This window comes from Calidris pugnax, unplaced genomic scaffold, assembly GCF_001431845.1.
Source record: "Calidris pugnax isolate Ruff unplaced genomic scaffold, ASM143184v1 scaffold11, whole genome shotgun sequence".
Taxonomy (NCBI): Eukaryota; Metazoa; Chordata; class Aves; order Charadriiformes; family Scolopacidae; genus Calidris; species Calidris pugnax.
The window spans coordinates 4,829,102-4,847,579 of record NW_015090803.1 but is presented as its reverse complement, the minus strand read 5'-3'; the positions used below and the strand labels follow the sequence as shown (position 1 = coordinate 4,847,579).

Here is an 18,478-nt window from a genome sequence, read left to right as displayed (position 1 = left end):
GATGGGTTCCCAGAGGTTGAGAGGTGCCGGGTGCCTCCTGGTTTGTGGGTGACGTTATTGTCACTCAGGCCAGCACTGCCATCTGCTGATACCTGCCGGCAACTGGCCTCAGTGTCGTGTTGCCACAGGAAGCACATGAGCTTCATCTTCTTCACCTGGGTAGGTTATCAGTGAGGCACACAAAATTAACTGTGAGATACCCTTTGCAGAGAGGTGCTTTCCCCTTGGAGAGGCAGGTGCAAGAGCAAACAGACATGGTTTATGCTCTTCCTGTGGAACACTCTTAAGTACAGTGTGTGGGTCATTAAGTGGAGTGAAAGATGAAATTCATGGCGTTCCAATCAAGGACATGGAGGAGCTTCTATAACTTGGAATTTGTAAAAAAAAAAAAAAGAAAAAAAAAATAAATTTAAACTCATAGGAGTGATATGATACTTTCCTACAGATCGCCAGGACCTCGAAGAACCAATGAAAGTGGATAAGCTTCAGGAACCATTGCTTGAAGCACTGAAGATTTATATCCGAAAGAGACGACCCAACAAGCCTCATATGTTCCCAAAGATCTTAATGAAAATCACAGATCTTCGCAGCATCAGTGCGAAAGGTACAGTGTCTCCCAGTAATTCAGCCACAGGGCTGAATTTGTTAGTCTTTGCACTGGGCTCTGGGTCAACGTGTACTTTGTATCACTAATGGCTTTGGTAAAACCAAAGCGTTTACAGAAAGCAGAAAACCTGTGCATCCAAAACTCCCCTGAACTGGGGTCGGATGCACCAGGTTCAGAACTGATGTGATGCAGGATTTTGGAGATTCAGCACCTCCAATCCACACCAGCCCTGCTCACACCTGTGTCAATTTTGGCTTAATGTTTTGTGTAGTCTTGTATGTGACTGAGGATGTGAAACACACACAGCCTGAGTGCCATCACCTACATTCTCTAGAGCAGGGGGTGAAGCTGAAGCTTTCACTTCATCAGGGGGTTCCCTGATCCAAGCTTTGTCCCTCGGCAGCGCAGCCCCAGAGGGGAGGCTTCAGTCCAGTCAGATGTAACCAATACTAGTGGTTCTGTGTACTTGTGTGGTTAATTAGTGCCAGAGAAAGATACCTGAAAACTACAGGAGACAGCGTCACAAGAAAATATCCTTTTGCCTGAATTTGTTCTTGTGTAAAACAACAGTTTGTTAAATTCTGATTCTTCTTTCACAGTCTCCCCCCTGGGAAGGAGTGGTTCGAGTGACACGGCTGCAGTTCTCTTACAGGATTTGCCTCATCAATTCAACACGAGTCAGCAGAGTCTCTGTCACTGCAGTCTTTGCAGAGCCAGTACAGATTAAAAACTGTCAAGAATATTCCAATTTGTAGAGACATCTACATTATCATGGTTTAATTTATTTTTTCAGTATCATTTAATGCCGTTTTGGTTCCTTCCATGAAAAGCAGCGGGTCATCCAATTTACCTCTATTGTAATATCAGTTGCTATGTCATAATTTTAAATTAATTTGGTAAGAAGTCCTCATCTAACTCCTTTTCCCTAAGTCGTTCACTTACATGATTTTGTATGCAGGCAGTACAGGAGGAGACACCGAATCCATTGAAATAACACGGGGTGAAATTACTACTGGTGGTGGTACCAGAACCGAGCCGTGCTAATGGCAGGGACTTTCTGTTCTCTTTTTCAAGGTGCGGAACGTGTCATTACATTGAAAATGGAAATTCCTGGATCCATGCCACCTCTTATTCAGGAAATGTTGGAGAACTCTGAAGGACACGAACCACTGACACCAACCTCAAACGGAAATACTGCAGAACACAGCCCCAGTATCTCGCCGAGTTCAGTGGATAACGGCAGCGTCAGCCAATCCCCCATGGTGCAATAAGACATTTTCCAGCTACTTCAGACATTCCTAATACCTTATGTACAGGGATGAAAAGCAAGACAAACATTTTTACTGCTGCTTAGTTTCTGGACTTAATATATATCTATATATGTATATATATATAGATAAAAACTCAACAAGGACCAAGAAATTTTCATATGTATCGATATATACTCCTTGCTGTTTAAACTCTTAAAACTAGAAAAATGCAAACTTTTGAAACTCTAAATCAGCCATTTCATGCAAAAAAATAGTTAAGCTTCTGTTTTCTCCTCTGAACATTGAAGATTGCATGGTGACAAGACAGATCTCAAACTTTAAATTCTGGCTGCATTTCTGATGACTTTGTACATACAAATGTATGGCTGTACTTTCTATACTGGATGTTTGGTGCTTTCCTTTTGTCTCTCATACCTAAAGCGATCAAGACACCACCCCTATGACACGGACTGCTGTGCACATCCAGAAAAGAAAGGTTAAAGGAGCGTTTGGTTTAGTTTAAGATGAAAACTTGTCTTTGATGCCCTCAATTTGCATCTCCTTCCTTGTAAAAAGTATACAAAAAAAATTCACTGCACTAGCAGCAAAGACATCCGTATCAGCATTAACTGCCAGACCGGTTACTCAGATGTCATTTGTTCCACTGTTAATGTCACTTTAAAATTTAAAGAAGTGGTTTCTTACCTGGCAGGTGACCTAGCGACAGGCCTAACTCCGACACTTCTGCAGCGATGATTGATAGCCTCCAAGGCAGAAACACTTGTCAGTGTTACCATGTTTTTGTTTACTCGTTCTCAAGCCATTAGGGAAACTTCATGGGGTGATAACCAGCAGAACCATTTCCAGCTTCTGAATGGGCCAGGCTGGGGTATTTCCTTAAGGACGGACTGCCGGGAAGCGGCTGGGTCACCCAGCCTTCCGGGTGCTAGGGAAGGAAGTACAGCCAGGACTTCCAGAAACACAAGGAGAGAATCTGCCTTCTTGGCCTTGTTAAATCACCATGAAGCAGAGTGAAAACTGTGGTAGAATGGTTAACGGATTTAAAGTGTCAGTTTCTTAGGTTTCATTTAAAGCACTAGTGGATTTTTTTTTATATATTCTAGCAAGTCTGTGATGTACTTTCACTGGCTCTGTTTGTACATTGAGATTGTTTAACAATGCTTTCTATGTTCATATACTGTTTACCTTTTTCCATGGAGTCTCCTGGCAAAGAATAAAATATATTTATTTTAAAAAAAAAAACAAACCATCTGTGTAGAAGTAGTCTCTCTAGTCCAAATTTCACACGCATACACACACACACACACGTTAGTTTTCCATTTTTTAATGTTTAAACTTCATTTCAAAAAGCAGGTTTGCTGTTTGCAACCATGACAATTAAAATGTGCTTTAGCACAGCTGTCTAGAACATCTCTACAAGCCAGTCAGACAAATACATGACATTTCAATGAGTAAAAAAGAGCATAAAACTGTAGGTGTAAGAACAAAATGTTAAAATGCCTACACACAATAATAAAAACCATCAATTACATTATCACATAAAATAAGTCAAATGTACAAAAGTTTGCGACAGAAGGGACAAAAGGACAACACAAGATAGTTGTTGGAAAACATTTGTGTGCTCTTTGGGCACTTAATTAAACATATCAAAATCGTCATCTTCATCAGACTCTGCAAAATATTTAACTTCTTTTCTAGCCCGGCCCGTCCGTGGCTTGGGGGCAGTTTCGGAGGCAAAGCCTGACTGAAAGATTTCCACGTCAGAATCCTGGTCAAAAGCGGCTTTCTTGGATTTCTTTAGAAAAGAAAAGACAAATCAGTTGTGACACTGTGTGCCTTTTCCCTCTTAGTATTCAGAATTGAAGGAAACCTTCCCTAACGTCTAATTTCTAAACACACATGAGCCCCCATTATGATATTGGCAACCTATGATAAGAACATATAGCTTTTAGGTAAAGTAATCCATTAGTTTCTTTTTACAAGGAGAAAAGAGCACAGATGGGACTGACCTTGCTTGGTGTTGATTTAGGTGTTTTCTTCCCAGGGTTGTATTCACCTTCATTTTCTGAACTGGATGCTTTCCTTTTCTTTGCCCCTCTGCCTTTTCCTAGGTGAGAGAATATGATTTAACTTTGTTTTCTTTTTCTTTTTTTTTTTAATAAAACTAAAAAAAAAAAAACCTAGTGAAATTATTGTAGTATGTCTACATGGTATAAAGTTCAAATTTAATTTACAACTCAAGCTTCTTCATAACAGCAGCAAAATACAATATATTTTATTTTCTCAGTTTTTAATGTTCTATACTTCTTCCAAAGTTACTATTCACTCTAGGAATTCAAGCTGTTGGTTCAGGACAGGGACAAACATCAGTAGATCAGTGACTTCTAGACTTCTGAAGTACCACAAGTCCTCAGTCACCTTCTGTGCTGATTACACAGCATTAATTCACCTTTACAATTTTGTAACTTTCCTGTTAACCTCAACTAGCAACTGGGATACCATAGAATTGGTTTAAAAAGCCAGAAAATGCTACTTACTAGAACTATTAACAAATTTTATTGCCTCCTAAAAAGCTAAAACAAAGTAAGCAGTAGCCAGTACAAGTGATGAACAAAAAAAGGGGGGAGGTTATTCCCCACAGTGAAGGTCAGATAGAAAGTCCAAGCATTGTTTGCCAAGGCAAGTCAGCACATTGGCCTTGTCCCAGAAGGGGCTCATGGCCGAGTAATCTACTGGTGATTAATTTACTAAGAAATCCACGTGGTTCTAGTTTTCGAGACCCCCCAGTTCTGCTTCCTCATAAAAATGCTTGTGACCCCGTGTTACCGAGAGCAAAGTTGTGAGCGTTGAGCCCCAGAACTCACCTTTGGGTGCTGCAGTCTTCTTTGGAATGCCGAATTCGGAATCGGAGTCAGAGTTTACAGTTTCCACCTTCTTGGCCTTGGGAGCTCTTTTAGGTTTGGGGGGCGCATCTAGTTTTGCTGTTAGAAGTTAGAGATACTAAACATGTTAACTTTGCGTATTGGTTAGAAGTATTAGATTTTATTACATGCACCAATTTAGCATAAATGACAGATACTAAAACAAGATGAGCTGTTTCTGCATTTGGGGTAAACATACTTCAGCTTTTATGCTAAAAACACATGGAATAAACAGGAGGTTTCCTTTGTCATACATTGAGATGTACCAGTGCATTCTGTCAGTTCCAATGCTGCTGATTAAATATTTTTTCATCTTTTTGAGCATAAAACAGGTTACCAGTAACTAAAGCAGCAACACGAGTTTTCCAGGTTGGACACTTTAAACACATTTGGATGCATTACAGTGTTTACAAGTGCTGCTTGTGGCACTTTTGCCTTCACAGTGGTACAGCTGCAGGACAACCTTCCCCATGATTACTGCAGGAGTTTGAGAGACAGGGCATCTGACTCTGTGACATCATTATTTTCTGTCAATCATCTCAGCAAAAAGGAACTTCAGAAAAATCAGAAAGGGAACATATCTGTGGGTTTCTTACAGAATTTCAATCACTGCTACACAACTAGTCTTACATCTTGAAAAGACAGTCATTGGTATGTTCACACAATGGGTGACAAGGGATGGAATCACAGAATTGGTTAGGTTGGAAAAGACCCTTAAGATCATCGGATAATGTGTTCTATGTGCTTCCAGCTGAGTCAGTTTTTGCAGAAACCTCAGCTACACTACTGACCTACACTCTGTCACCTCCACAAATACCTGAAGGATGATGAGACACGTGTAAAACCACTCCAGATACCAGGAACGTGGACATTTGTGAGAGCTCAAGCTTTCATTTATGGTATCACTAGGGAAATGTGTTCAGACAACAAGAGAGCGTCTCCACAAACTTTTTGGCTATGGTGCTTTAAACTGTTACCTACTACTGGGTAGGTAGTATTGGGACCCAAGTATTGGGTCCAGACAATATGAAAAAAAATAAAGCCGGCTTTGGCATCATGGATGGGAAAAACAACAACGGGTGTTGGCTGTGGCAACCTTTCAGACAAGGCTTGGGGCAGGAAGCAACAATGCTCAGGGTGGAAGAAGTCAGGAATCAATTTGAAAGCAACTTGAAACAGGTGTCTCTAGGTATCTCAACTGGAGAAAACAGCTGTAAAGTGAAACTAAGGAAGCCACAAAGACCTACCAATAAGCCTGGAAAAACTATACAGCAACTGAAAGCTGAAGGAGTACTTTCTAGAAACATCCCCAAAAGAAAGTAGGTAGTTATCAGTAAAGAAGGGGGCAGTGTAACCTGAAGGTATGTGATTTTAGGCCCCATAAGGCAATGAAGTCCTTTATACAGGAAAAAGCTTTACCAGCATAAAAAACATAGACTGGGGGGGAAGGGAAAGAAAAGATTCAGAAGTTTCATCAACTTGAAGACGACAAGCAGAAACTGTGACCAAGAGAATCTTAGTAGAAGAGATCTATTTTAGATCTAGGTGACATTCGCCATCAACAGCTGGGGTTTAGATGTCCTCCTGCAGGATTGTGTACGTTTTGGCCAGCTAATGGTGCCTTGCACAGTTCCTCATGCTGTTAATGTGAAATCTGCAGACCAGACAGAAGCCAAGTAGGCTCCGTTGGCAAGTACCACCCAGCACAGATACCATGAGCTGTAACTATCTTCAGCTGGCCCCGAGTCCTTCAGTTTGTTAACTGGTGTTAGAACAGGGGCAGATTTCTCACAGACAAACAAGGAACTGGGGAGAAGGAAATAACTGGGGAATGAAAAAGAGGTATGAGACACTCCCACAAACACTAGACTTGTTCTTCCCTTGAAACATCACTGGTCAACTCCTGTCAAGTCCACCTGCCAAACACAAGTCCAAAGGACAGCAGAACTCTTAATTGTTATCTGGTGGCTAAAGCAAGTGTCCATGGCTTCCAGAACATGCATCTCCCTTTTAACTTACTCTAGTGGGATTCTGAACTGCTACCTTAGGTTAGATTAGACACCTACTGCCTGCACAAAGGGGAAGGATCTGACAGCAACTAGAACACAAACAGCTCAGCCAAGCTCTCCACAAGGTGTCATGACATGAAATGGAATTCTGCAGTGGGATCAGTGTAAACAGGCTCTCAAGAAGCCCAGGTTTTTGGTAGAAAGTCCAGGAATTGTATCAGTCCTACAGCTGATGCAAAGGGGCTGTCTCACTGCTAGAATCTCAACAGCTGTGCTGATTAGGGTGAGCAGCTGCTTATAACGAGGGTTAGACTGCTTTTCAGACTTCCCTTAGGCTTACTATAAAGCACTAGAACCACAGATCTCTCAAATAGTGCATCAAAAGCAAGCTCAGCAGTCTCTTGATCCTTTGCAGTGAACACTGGAGGTCAAGAGATTTCACATCAAATTGATTAAAGTCTGAAAAGAAGGTGAACCCCTACCTATTCCTTTATTTCTTCTCCTTGAGAAGGGAATATGGCTGTACAGATAACAAGGCACAACAAATGGTTCGTCAGTTTCAGCTTTCTACTCTTACAAATCCAAGCTCTGAAGTCACAACAAATCAAACTCTGGAACAGTTGTTTCAGCCAGACAACAGGCATTCCCAGTGTGAGGGTGACCGGATGGAATATTACACCGCCAGAAAATGGGTTTTGAAGGGGCTGCTGATAGAGGGCATGAAGATGGACTTAGAATCAAGGAGACTACTAAAAGGATATCAGATGACCAAAGGACTAAGCATGCTATGTTATCACTGCACTGTCAAACTGTGATCACTAAACTGTGGTCTTGTCTAATCTGGGCAAAGGAGAAATGAAAACTGGTGAAAGCAAGTCGTTGTGCTTGCTTGGCATGCACTGGGAGAGAGACTGTGCCCCTAAGGCTACTCTGAAGGCAAAAATTTAACTTTTGCTTGAAAGAGAGCCTGTTTATACCTATTTTGTGAGTGTAATCGTTAATTAGAAACTCAGAAACAGAGTATTTTAAGCTGTATTTTAAGGTTTCAAGTTAGGTTAATGATCACTCATCATATCCAGGCCTTCAAAAAACAGAGGGAGAAAGAGACTGAATGTTAAATTGCATCCACGCTCAGCTACTGCATACGCAGTTCTCTTGTACTTACTGCAGTACAGGAGTTTAACATAAAAGACTATTCTATTAGAGATCAGCTATTTCTGTAAACAGTCTTCACATATTGTTTTACAGAACTTCACTAGCTGAAAGTGCTTGAGAAGCATTCAGATATTTGCTGATTCTAACAGTTTACAAATTAGACTAGACACAATGCAGCAAGGAAGAGATTAGAAATATGGAAGCAATGGGGGAGAGGATGAAAAGATGCTGCAATTCACTGGTACTTAATATAAAACACAAGATATTTCTTTCTCATTTTTTAGGTCCCTTCCAAATCTAACCATTCTACCTGTAAAGTAGTAAGTTTTGACACTAAGTAGCCAGTGTAAAGAAAGAAACTAATATCATTATGGAGCTGGAAGAAGTTTACACCCGATGCTGAATTTCACTAAGTTCAAAATAAATGAATGCAGTTTCCTCTTTGGAGATGAGAAGAGACAATGCAAAGATGGAGGAGATGAGTTGTAAATAAATGGATGGGGTTACAGGACAATCCTATACGTACCCTTTTTAGCAGCTACTGTTTTACTTGGAATTTTCTCTGTTTGTTTTGGGGCAAAAGATGATGAGAAAACAGGAGCAGAATCTTCTTCATCACTGTCCAATTTTGTCGTATCTACAGTCACAGAGTATGTTTAGAACAAGATTTGTTCACTGCATATTTTAAATCATTGCTATTAATTACAATTAAAATCTCAAAGAAGTGCTTCTGATACTACAGTGAGGCTATGGATGTACTGTGACTTTCTTATCTATGAAACAAGCTTTGTTCCTCTCAGGATCAGAACGTCCTTCCCGTTTCCTCTTTCTAAATATGGAAATCCTTCTTGTATAACTACCGTGTGAAGCTTGTGTATACCACATAAACTCAATGTAACAGTTGCTATAAGATCAAATAGATCAGTGAAAACAAACTCACCATCATCTGTCTTCTGAGAATAAGATGGAAAAGAGAAGATGTTCCCAAAATCTTGGTTTTTCTTGTCTTGAGATGGTTTTCTACTTCCAAACAGGAAAAAGAAATTATATTAGTTGCATTAACTACATACTGAAGTATGTAGACATTATAATATCCGTATGAGATTAAATTCCTGTTTTAGCACCACAAAGCATTTACAGCATTTTTGTATATCCTTGCAGCAAACCCCTAAAATCACCTTTCATTCATGAACTTTAGGCATTTAAAATTAAAATAATTACATTTTTTTCAATACTCCTGTATACCAGACTGGCACGAGATGGAAAATGGAGAATCTTACAAAATGCAGTTTAACAGAAGATATTACTGACAGTTTACCATAATTTGGTAAATCATGTTTACCTCTGCATAGGTCATTTGCAAGGCTGAGATAACATAGGCTTTAATTCCTCCCCAGAAATGTCTAAATTTTATTTTACATGGTACATGTAAAGTAATAACATGTTGATGTTTCTCAGTTTTACTCAGAGACTTCTGCATTTAAAAAAATTATTAGTAAAGAAACACTGCTGAGTGACAGTACTTACTCTGGAGATGGCTTCGATTTGGCTGGGGAAAAGTCATATTCATCTTTTTCTAAACTGTCTGAGGGAACAAACTCATCCTCTCTGTCATTTGTAACTGGAGAGGATTTTACTTTTAGCTCATCCAAATCATTATTATTGTTGGCATCATCATCATCATCGGCATCATCTTCTTCTTCTGAGAAGTCAAAAGTATACTTGGGCCTCTCAGCTAAAAAAAGAAAAAAATCACATACATTTCAAGAGAGTTGTTTATCTTAATACATAAATAAATTAAAGTGGAAGGCACTACACAAACCCCGCCTCAGACTATACAAGACAAAAGACTGGGGGAAAAGAAACTTGTTTGAGCCTGGGAGAATAAATCGACATAATCTGAAGTGTTACCAAACATCTACCAGCACTTGTGGCTGCTCAGGTACCTTCGGTGAACAGCATCATGAAGGCAGCACTGCATAAGCAATTTTAGGGAATGAAAACCCTTGAAGTTTTTTTGAATCTATCATTTGAACATTCTTCCTAATCAAGTGCTTGAAAAATTCTTCAACAATTTTCCAGAAAAAATTGTGGTTTTCTTAAACTATCAAATATTTATATATTTTCCAAACTTTCAGTTTCTGATATTTTTGCTTTTCATGGACAGTTTGAATTTTTTTGATAATTTTTTACTAGCCATTTGGGATTTGGGCCTTATTTGACAGTATAATTGCAATACAGTAATTTTTTAAATGTTTGTAATAGTGTTATCTTGTCTATTTCTTGTATAATTCACTAGTTTTGAGAGTAATTTCTATTCTATTGTTTAGAATAGGGGAAAATATTTATGGACCAATTTACAAAATCTTTCGTATCAACTTTTAAGGTCCTGGCCTTGACAAAAATTTTTTTCACTAACTGCACAGTGAAGAAAACATAATGCAAGGCATCTGTAGGAGATAAAGTCCTAAAGGAAGGCGACAGTCAAAGGAAAATGTAGGCTTGTAGATAGAACTTTCAGTCCCAAGGCACAATTCACAAAAACTTGAGTACCTGCAGCTCTCCTAAGCAGAGAGTCTCTTGGAATAATCACGGGCTCATTCTCTTCTAAATCACTTTCAGACTTGGATTCATCATCTGACCATGGGTTTCGTTTCTTCACTTTTTTCCCACTGGATTTTGTAGAAGATGGTGTTCTTCTTACCCTAGTACCTGCCACAAGTTAAAGCATTTATTATAATCAGGGCAAAAAATATTTTCATCTTTTCTAATCATTTATGATGCATAAATTTAGCATAAATTTTTATCTTTAAATGTTGTAAATTTTCTTTTCCTTCCTGAAGAAAAATTTAATGTGATGAAATTATTTCACACAGAACCTGACCCGCTGCTGCCAAACAAATTTGTTTTACGCCTGAAAAACATAAAAGTCCTTCATTTGGAGTTTTAGCTCTCTGCAGTCAAACTTCAATTTTTTTAAAGGTTGCCGGAGTTTTCCAGGAAAAGTACAAGCAGTTTTCCATTATTCAGGGAACATGATCAGGAACAGTTATTGGAAAAATCCAATTAACATGGGAAGCAGAGGATACCCTATTGGGGGGTAACAATGAGGTCAGTCAATTGCAGGGCAAGCTCAGGTCACGCTGGGCTAATTGGCTCTGGCTCACCGCCGGCTGGGGTAGATTTGAGCTGCATGTAGACAACTCAGTCATAACTGTACTCAGTTAATCTATTCAGGTTGGATAATCCCCTGAATAATTAAAACCAGATTTTATCCCAGAAAAAGTATTTGCGTAACCACTTTTTATTCCTTTTTTTAAAAAACCTCATAGTTAAACCTTCTCTTCTGTCTTTAGCTTTCTCTTTTTCTTGTTGCTGCCCCCCACTACTATGTATTTCTCAAACAGTGATAATAAATTCCTACCAACAGAGGAAAAGGAAACCTAACATAGACATTGGTTAGTCTGCCAAGCCATAACACGTGTTTTTAAAAAGTCAGAATGACTGAGTATGTCAATAGGAAAATATACTTATTTAATCAAGTTTTACAATCTATACTATTACTCATACTGAAGGTGACTGCCATATCCTTCAACATCAAAGACCATGTAAAACAGAAACTTCAGTTTGCAGAGAATTAGTCTAGTTATGTAAAAATAATCCATTTTTGTACTCACAAAGATTTAGACCCCCCCAAAAAAAGTCCATGTAAAAAATGTGAGATCCAATACCCCCAGAAAAGCAGCTGACATAACAGAAATTTCAGCACAATACTTTCAAGTGTTTCCACACATTCTCTTTAGGTCTTTAGGTAAGAAAATCAGATGAAATACTGATCATTGTGATATATTTGCCTTCTCACTGTGTTAAAAAACATATTTAATACCCAGGAAGTATACATAACTAAGGTTAACTATGTGTAAGGATCTTACCAGGCTCCTTCTTCTCTCTCTTAGGTTTAGGGGTTTTAGTTGCTGTGGCTGATGTATTCAGTGAGTCATCCCCACCACCCTCAGCTGGCACACCACCAAATTCTTCATCAAATTCCATCTTTATTGCTAGAGAATCTGTTTCACCCTACAAATATAAAAAAGTTGGCAAAAATGAAATAAATTACACCTTTATATTTCAAGATAAAATTGGAACTGTTCTGTAGAAGACAATAAATGAAAGTAGACTAGTATATTGACATTTGGTGAACAGTCTTGGAAAGAAGAAATCTCAATAAAAACACCTGAACAGTAAGTAGTCACAAGAGGCTTGCAAATGCTAAAGAAATCCAGTATTAACTTCTTCGTGCATTAGGTCAGCGAAACAGTATAAATACAGCATTAATGAGGGCTAGTGGTTTGGATTTACACTACCAGAGTAGAAAATATAGCAGTTAAATAATTTATCTCACTATAGCAATAGTTTGATTTACCTTTTTCTTTTTCAGCAATTTCCTACTGGCATCAGCTTTCATGGCAGATGTAATCTGTGGAACTATTCTTCTGCCAAATGGTGATGGCATGGTCTCTTCCAATTGAAGTTTCTTCATCTTGGGTTTACCAACTTTGCCTTTTATTGGTTTGCCAACCATGCCAGCCAAAACATCTTCTCTTTCCTGTGCTTCTACTTTCTAACAAACAAGGAGGGGGTGGAGAGGAGGAACACATTCTTTTTTAATGAGGACAAAGTGGAACATGGTGATTATTTAAGATGCATCTCCTTTTTACATGAAGCGTAAGACTTCTCTTAATTCTTACTTGAATTGTAACACACTTCCCAGTAAAGGAAAATCAACCACCTAATCTTGGTAAATTATTCATTCTCCTATACAGTTAAAACCTACACTTTATTCAAGATTAAATGAATAGGAACTTTTGGACACTGCTACACTGAAATGCCTTTCTCTTATCAAGTTTCTATTTCTCTTGTATGTGTCTGGGTACTGATGTAACTTTTCAGTATTTCAGCACTTAAGCAGCTCATTTCTAGTAATTTTTAAGGCACATTTTCCAGTCCTTTAATCAGCTTTTTTCACAATTTGAGCTGAAATGCAGACATCCAAACAGAACACTTCCAATTGCAGCCGTACCACAAACACACAGAGAAATAAAACAAATGTCTTATTTGTATTATTCTGTCTCACTTCAAAAAGTTACATCAGCCCTTTTCAGGCAACATTGAAAGCTGGGGCTCAGTGAGCTATCCACTAATAGGACTTCACCGTTTCCCACAGCTACTGAGAAGGAAAGAAAGAGCCCCTCATACAGTACTCATTATGGTCTACACACATCATTCCTACATGTAGAGCTTTGCATTTGACAATACTTATGGCCTCACAACCAATTAGATCATGTAGAACTACTGTAATTATTAGTATTACCAGTTACTACTCCTGGTTTTTTTGTATCATCTGAAAACAAATTTTCTCCTGGTCATTTTTCTTTTATCATCACTGACTTGAAAAAAACCCATTAAATTACACAGATGAAAGAGACAATCTCTGAGGAACACAACAAGGAACACAAATACCCACTATTTCTTTCCCACTTATCGCTATATTTGGAGATCTATCTGCCTTTAATCCAAAATGTGATAATTGCTATTATTTTTTGCTTAAATTTTAATACTTTTAATTAATGTTTTTCATTAAATTATTTTAAAATCAATATTTTTAGAAAGATGTGTAAAATAAAACATACTTCAAGCTCTTCAACAAAGGCTGCTAAATCTTCTTTCCAGAGATCTGAAGGAGATTTCCTTTTAAGATCATTTAGTTCTCTCTCCTAAAACATGAAAGTAGTATGTAGAATGAAAGTTACTAACTTACAATTAAAGTAAGTATTATCAAAACTGAATATTCACAATTAGACACGTCAGTAATTACTATATAATTTTAGAACAAGCCTTCCATGGTGTACCAACCTTTGAATCTCTCTGCTTAATTAATTCCTCTACTTTCTCTTTCGTGAGCGACCACAGGGACATGTTTAAGATATAGTTAAAGTCAGGGCCAGAAGTTGAGCCAGAAGCAGAGGAAGCATCATCATTTTGGTTCTGTGGGTCCTCCTCTTCTGCTGCCTAAAGTAAAATATTCACAAGTATTAATAATCTTAGCTCTATGCATGAACTGTGACACTGCTCCAAAGCACCATCGCAGAGTAGTAAGATGTGCCCTTACAGACTCAATAACCTTAATGTCTTTCTGGACCTTTCCAAAAGGCCATCTTCCTGTGACCTTCTACAGTTGGATTATTTAATCATTTGATTTAAGAAAACAAGTCTGAACCTGATGCTAGCCATGAGCCTTGTATGCTGTTGGCTACAGATACTGGTACTGTCCTAGCTGTCTTGCAGGGTTGAGACCTTTGCCCTTTGGAGATTCATGTATGTATTTCTTTAGAAATGAGCAGAGTCTCAGGTAAAAACTGCTATCAAAGCCCTGAATGTACAAACTGTGGTTTGGAAGCATATCAGAATTTCTCATAAGAATAGTTTTGTTACAAAATACAATACATCACATTGAGTTAAAATACAGTAGCAAAAAAAAAAAAACCCAAAGCAAATCAAATGAGAAATGAAAACAACTAGGCAAAACAGTGGCAATGGTAGGTAGCTGACAGAAATTTGAAGTTGCTTTTCAAAGTAGTTTCATCTACCCATAGTAAAGCATGAAATTACACTTGGCACATATCTCTTTTGGAACAACATAAACTCTTGGGTTTAAAAAGCAAAAATAAATGTAGGTCAAGGTCAAATTTACTAAAGTAAATTCAAAAGTGATAGCTTTATAGTACTCATATTTAATTACAGAAAACTGATGAAGAATTTATATATAAATAATTTTGCAATCATATGACACATAAACAAGGGGAAAATCAGTTATACGTGTGGGGTAAATGATGCAGCATTTTATCTATCAGCCACTCAGAAATCAAGTTGCCAGTTTTCATTTGGGTACATTAAGAAATTAAATCCTCTGCATTCTCATTTTCATACTTGTATTATCTAGCTTTCTTCTAAGAATTATCTATAAATGATACCAATATTATGTGACAATATTTTTGTACAAGTTTAATGCATTTTTAAAAATGGAAGCCAATAGGGAGTAAGGAATAATCTTTTTTAAATGTTGTGTTATAAATTAAGTTAGACTACTAGAAAACAAACATGTGAATAAATTAATATAATTTACTACATTAACAAAATCAAATACATCCAGAGATTTCAGATTATTACCTTTTCCTGTGCTTCTTTCCAGGCTTTTACTGGATCAGATTCATAACCTCTCTGGACCAACATCTGAATCAAGTCTCTTTTTGATCTGTTCTCTGCAAGACAGACACACCACCGGGGGAAAAAAAAAAGGAAAAAATAATCAGTGTCATGAAAATGTCTTACATGCAAGTACACTCACTATATTTAAATCATTTCCAGATTTAACCCCACTGTTACCTATTCTAGCTTACAGTTACTCACCTATGGTAATTTTTCCTTGTATCTTCTCTAGAATGAAACGAGCTTGATTGTTAAGCTTGGTGGATTCTGCACCCAACATTCCCACAAGCCATTCCTTGCGTAAACTATAATAATGTAATCGCAAATCGAAGAACTCCTTCAAGATGTCTTGCACAGTTTCATACTTCTTTAAACATCCCATATGATCAAATAGCACCTATAAAACACACAACAGGTGTAGAGAGAGAGTGCATAACTCAAACTTTGTTAACATTTGTGTACAAGTTTATTTCTATTGCACATATACATGCACCATATAAAAAGCACTATTTTGAAGACTGTGAACTCAAACCTTACTATGGAACTACACAGCACATAGCTGGATAGATTTTATTTTTATTTACAAGTAGATTTGAGATGAGATTTATGGTAAGGTGTTCAAACAGGAAGACAGTTATGTAGAGAAATATGCCTGAATTCAGTTGAATGACTCATTTTATCTAAATATTAAGGCACAAGTTTGGTAGCACCTAATGATTCCCAACCGTTTAACATAACAGTTGAAAAGCATCTCCAGTAATCTCTCAGTTCAGCTGTGAAATCTGCCACTTTTCAGCTGTGAAAATTGCCATCCTTCAAGTTCAATCACAAACAAAGCAAGAAATCATTTTTACATCCCAGGTGGAATCAATCCTGCCTGACTTCAGACATCTCCAGTGGAGACATTTATGGGTGAACTAGTCACCCCAGGCGCCCTCTATAGTCAGCTGAAAGAAATAAGCCCCTCTGGAGGGCAATTCATCCGTCTAAAATACCTATTTGGGAGGTGGGTGAACAATGACTAGCTCACATAACTTGTTAAGATGCTTACACTAGGGCAGATTAATTCCTACACATTTCAGGAGGAAGAAAAAATTCAGGAATAAGCTATAAAACATTCTGTAATCTGTTAAACATTAATTTGAAGACAGATTCTCACAGTAGTTCATATGGATGTTTCAACATGTCAGAAATACTATCACCTTGATTTGGTAGATTTGCTTTTCAAGTACAATCTACAAAATGGCTTAAGCAAGGCCATTTTCCTCTCCCAATGCTATGGTCTTTAATTTATTTTTAACCTATTTTCACATAGCTTTTGATTTATACAATAATAGCAACAGTAATGGCATATTTGCTTTGTGATAATATCTGAAACTAGAATCTGCCATAAAAAAATAACAGAAATATATTCTCTGTAAAGACAGGTCATTTGGAAACATTCTGGCAGAAACTATCTTACAATTCAAATCCCTCTCATAATAGACAAACATGTATATTTACTCACATTCTTACTCCCATCTTGCTATAAGCAGAATAAACTAAATGAGTAATTTACATCACTATTTTGTCTTCAACACCTTTAAAAAAGTGTTTTCTATACCTTACAACCTAAAATGGGAATTATGTTGGTGGAAACATTGGATCATTTAATTCCTATTAGAGGAGTAATAGTCCTGCATAAAGTGCAATTTTGAAAACGTAACAGTCTCATGTTTAAAACTCAAACATAATTATAATATGGCAGAAAGTTATTTGTATGATCTGCTTTAACCACTTTCAGTTAGCTGCATAGGAAATGTTCAGTTACAGGCAACCAACCACTCTGAGCCTGTCTAGTTTGGTTTGAAAGATTCATCAGGACTAAAATGATCCATATTGACTTAATATTTGTCACCACTATAATTTTCTACTATTTAAACAATTTCAAATACACAATACACTGTTCCACGCCAAGTACCAAAGTACACTACAAAAACATTTGAGTTTACAACAAGCAACAGTAAGGATTCTGATAGTCAAACATGAAAAAGTTACCATAGAATTACAAGTAAGACTTGTTTGAAGCTTGAAGACTTTGTGCAATCCAGCAGCTTCTGCCTGTGCAAGTTTTTCTTCTGTCATCTTCACAACAAATTTCACAGTCGTATCAGTGTGGTATTCTTTATAGTCAGAAATTAACGCTGGAGTTTTTTCAGTCCCATTCAACATAGGTTCTAGAACCTGTTCTTTGTATACCTGTTAAAAAATATGAAAAACCAGAAACACTTCTTAAAATCCTGAATTCCTTAAACCAACTCTACAATGCAAGATTTCAAAGCTTTGTACATTACGTATGATACCAGTTACAACTTACAGAACCAGTATAACCTGCAAAATGCTGGCCAAGACTAGCACAAGGCATCTAACAAGGACAGAAAAGTCTACTCAAAAGAAAACGGAGATTAAATATTAACTCAGCAGGAGAAGCAGATATTCTTTGCAGTATGGACAGCAGATGGCATAAGTAGAAAATCATCTTCTACAAAGGGACACAAAAGAATGAAACCATTTCCCTTCCATGTGCGTATAATCATCAGAAATTGTGTTAAATGTTCATCTGGATGTAGAATTAAATAATTTAATAAAAAACTTTTCATTGGTTTGGGGTTTTATGTAAATGTATTTCACTGTGCTTACCTGGGTCCACGTCCTTACAGGAAGCTCAGTAATTTCTACTGTGTTCCTGTCCACCACAAATATTTCACCACTGACTACATACTGGTTTTGTCCAAGTTCCTGAATGGTTCCCTTGAAGTTTTTGTAGTTTGGGAGCTGAAATTGCAAAAAGCAGAAAAGTGGTAATAACCTTTATAATAAACCAACAGAAAAATATTTGTTTCCCATACACCATACAGCTATCACTTTACATGGCACTAATCCATCAACCAGCCTCTCATGCCTGTGAAAACCTAAATTATAAGAAAAATGCTACGGAAAAAAAAAATAATACACACATGCAAGTGACAGGAGCAAGTATCTTCTATGGAGTAGATAAATGATTAAGAAGATGCCACTGAAGCCAGTGAGGTGGTGGGTTTTTTGTTTGTTTTGATTGTGGGTTTTTTGGTTTTTTTCTTTTTTAAAGAAAACGGCAAGCACAGATAAGGCATGACAGAAAGCAGATTAACACCCCAGTCTCACAATAATTTCACATAAGTTGTGCTACCTCCCCTAACCATTTTTTCATTCTTGTGCTGTTTGGCAAAG

At 37.5% G+C, this 18,478-nt stretch overlaps 2 protein-coding genes across 5 annotated transcripts in view; one reads left to right on the top strand and one right to left on the bottom strand.

Moving 5' to 3' along the window:
- The window catches only part of RARB (retinoic acid receptor, beta), a 317,069-nt gene extending 314,940 nt beyond the window's left edge, over window positions 1-2,129 (top strand). For all 3 annotated transcript variants that reach the window (XM_014937721.1, XM_014937722.1, XM_014937723.1), the window contains 2 exons: window positions 446-604; window positions 1,682-2,129. In XM_014937721.1, the coding sequence (XP_014793207.1) occupies window positions 446-604; window positions 1,682-1,878 (356 nt within the window). In that variant the 3' untranslated portion in view covers window positions 1,879-2,129. The remainder of the gene's footprint in view (window positions 1-445; window positions 605-1,681) is intronic.
- A 1,057-nt stretch (window positions 2,130-3,186) lies between these two features.
- Window positions 3,187-18,478, bottom strand: part of TOP2B (topoisomerase (DNA) II beta) — a 44,457-nt gene continuing 29,165 nt past the window's right edge. For both annotated transcript variants that reach the window (XM_014937719.1, XM_014937720.1), the window contains 15 exons: window positions 17,909-18,043; window positions 17,267-17,467; window positions 15,431-15,626; window positions 15,191-15,282; window positions 13,877-14,032; window positions 13,654-13,737; window positions 12,387-12,584; window positions 11,896-12,040; window positions 10,517-10,675; window positions 9,491-9,698; window positions 8,904-8,986; window positions 8,490-8,600; window positions 4,743-4,859; window positions 3,888-3,985; window positions 3,187-3,673 (listed from right to left, as the gene is read on the bottom strand). In XM_014937719.1, coding sequence (XP_014793205.1) covers window positions 3,512-3,673; window positions 3,888-3,985; window positions 4,743-4,859; window positions 8,490-8,600; window positions 8,904-8,986; window positions 9,491-9,698; window positions 10,517-10,675; window positions 11,896-12,040; window positions 12,387-12,584; window positions 13,654-13,737; window positions 13,877-14,032; window positions 15,191-15,282; window positions 15,431-15,626; window positions 17,267-17,467; window positions 17,909-18,043 — 2,145 coding nt within the window. In that variant the 3' untranslated portion in view covers window positions 3,187-3,511. The remainder of the gene's footprint in view (window positions 3,674-3,887; window positions 3,986-4,742; window positions 4,860-8,489; window positions 8,601-8,903; window positions 8,987-9,490; window positions 9,699-10,516; window positions 10,676-11,895; window positions 12,041-12,386; window positions 12,585-13,653; window positions 13,738-13,876; window positions 14,033-15,190; window positions 15,283-15,430; window positions 15,627-17,266; window positions 17,468-17,908; window positions 18,044-18,478) is intronic.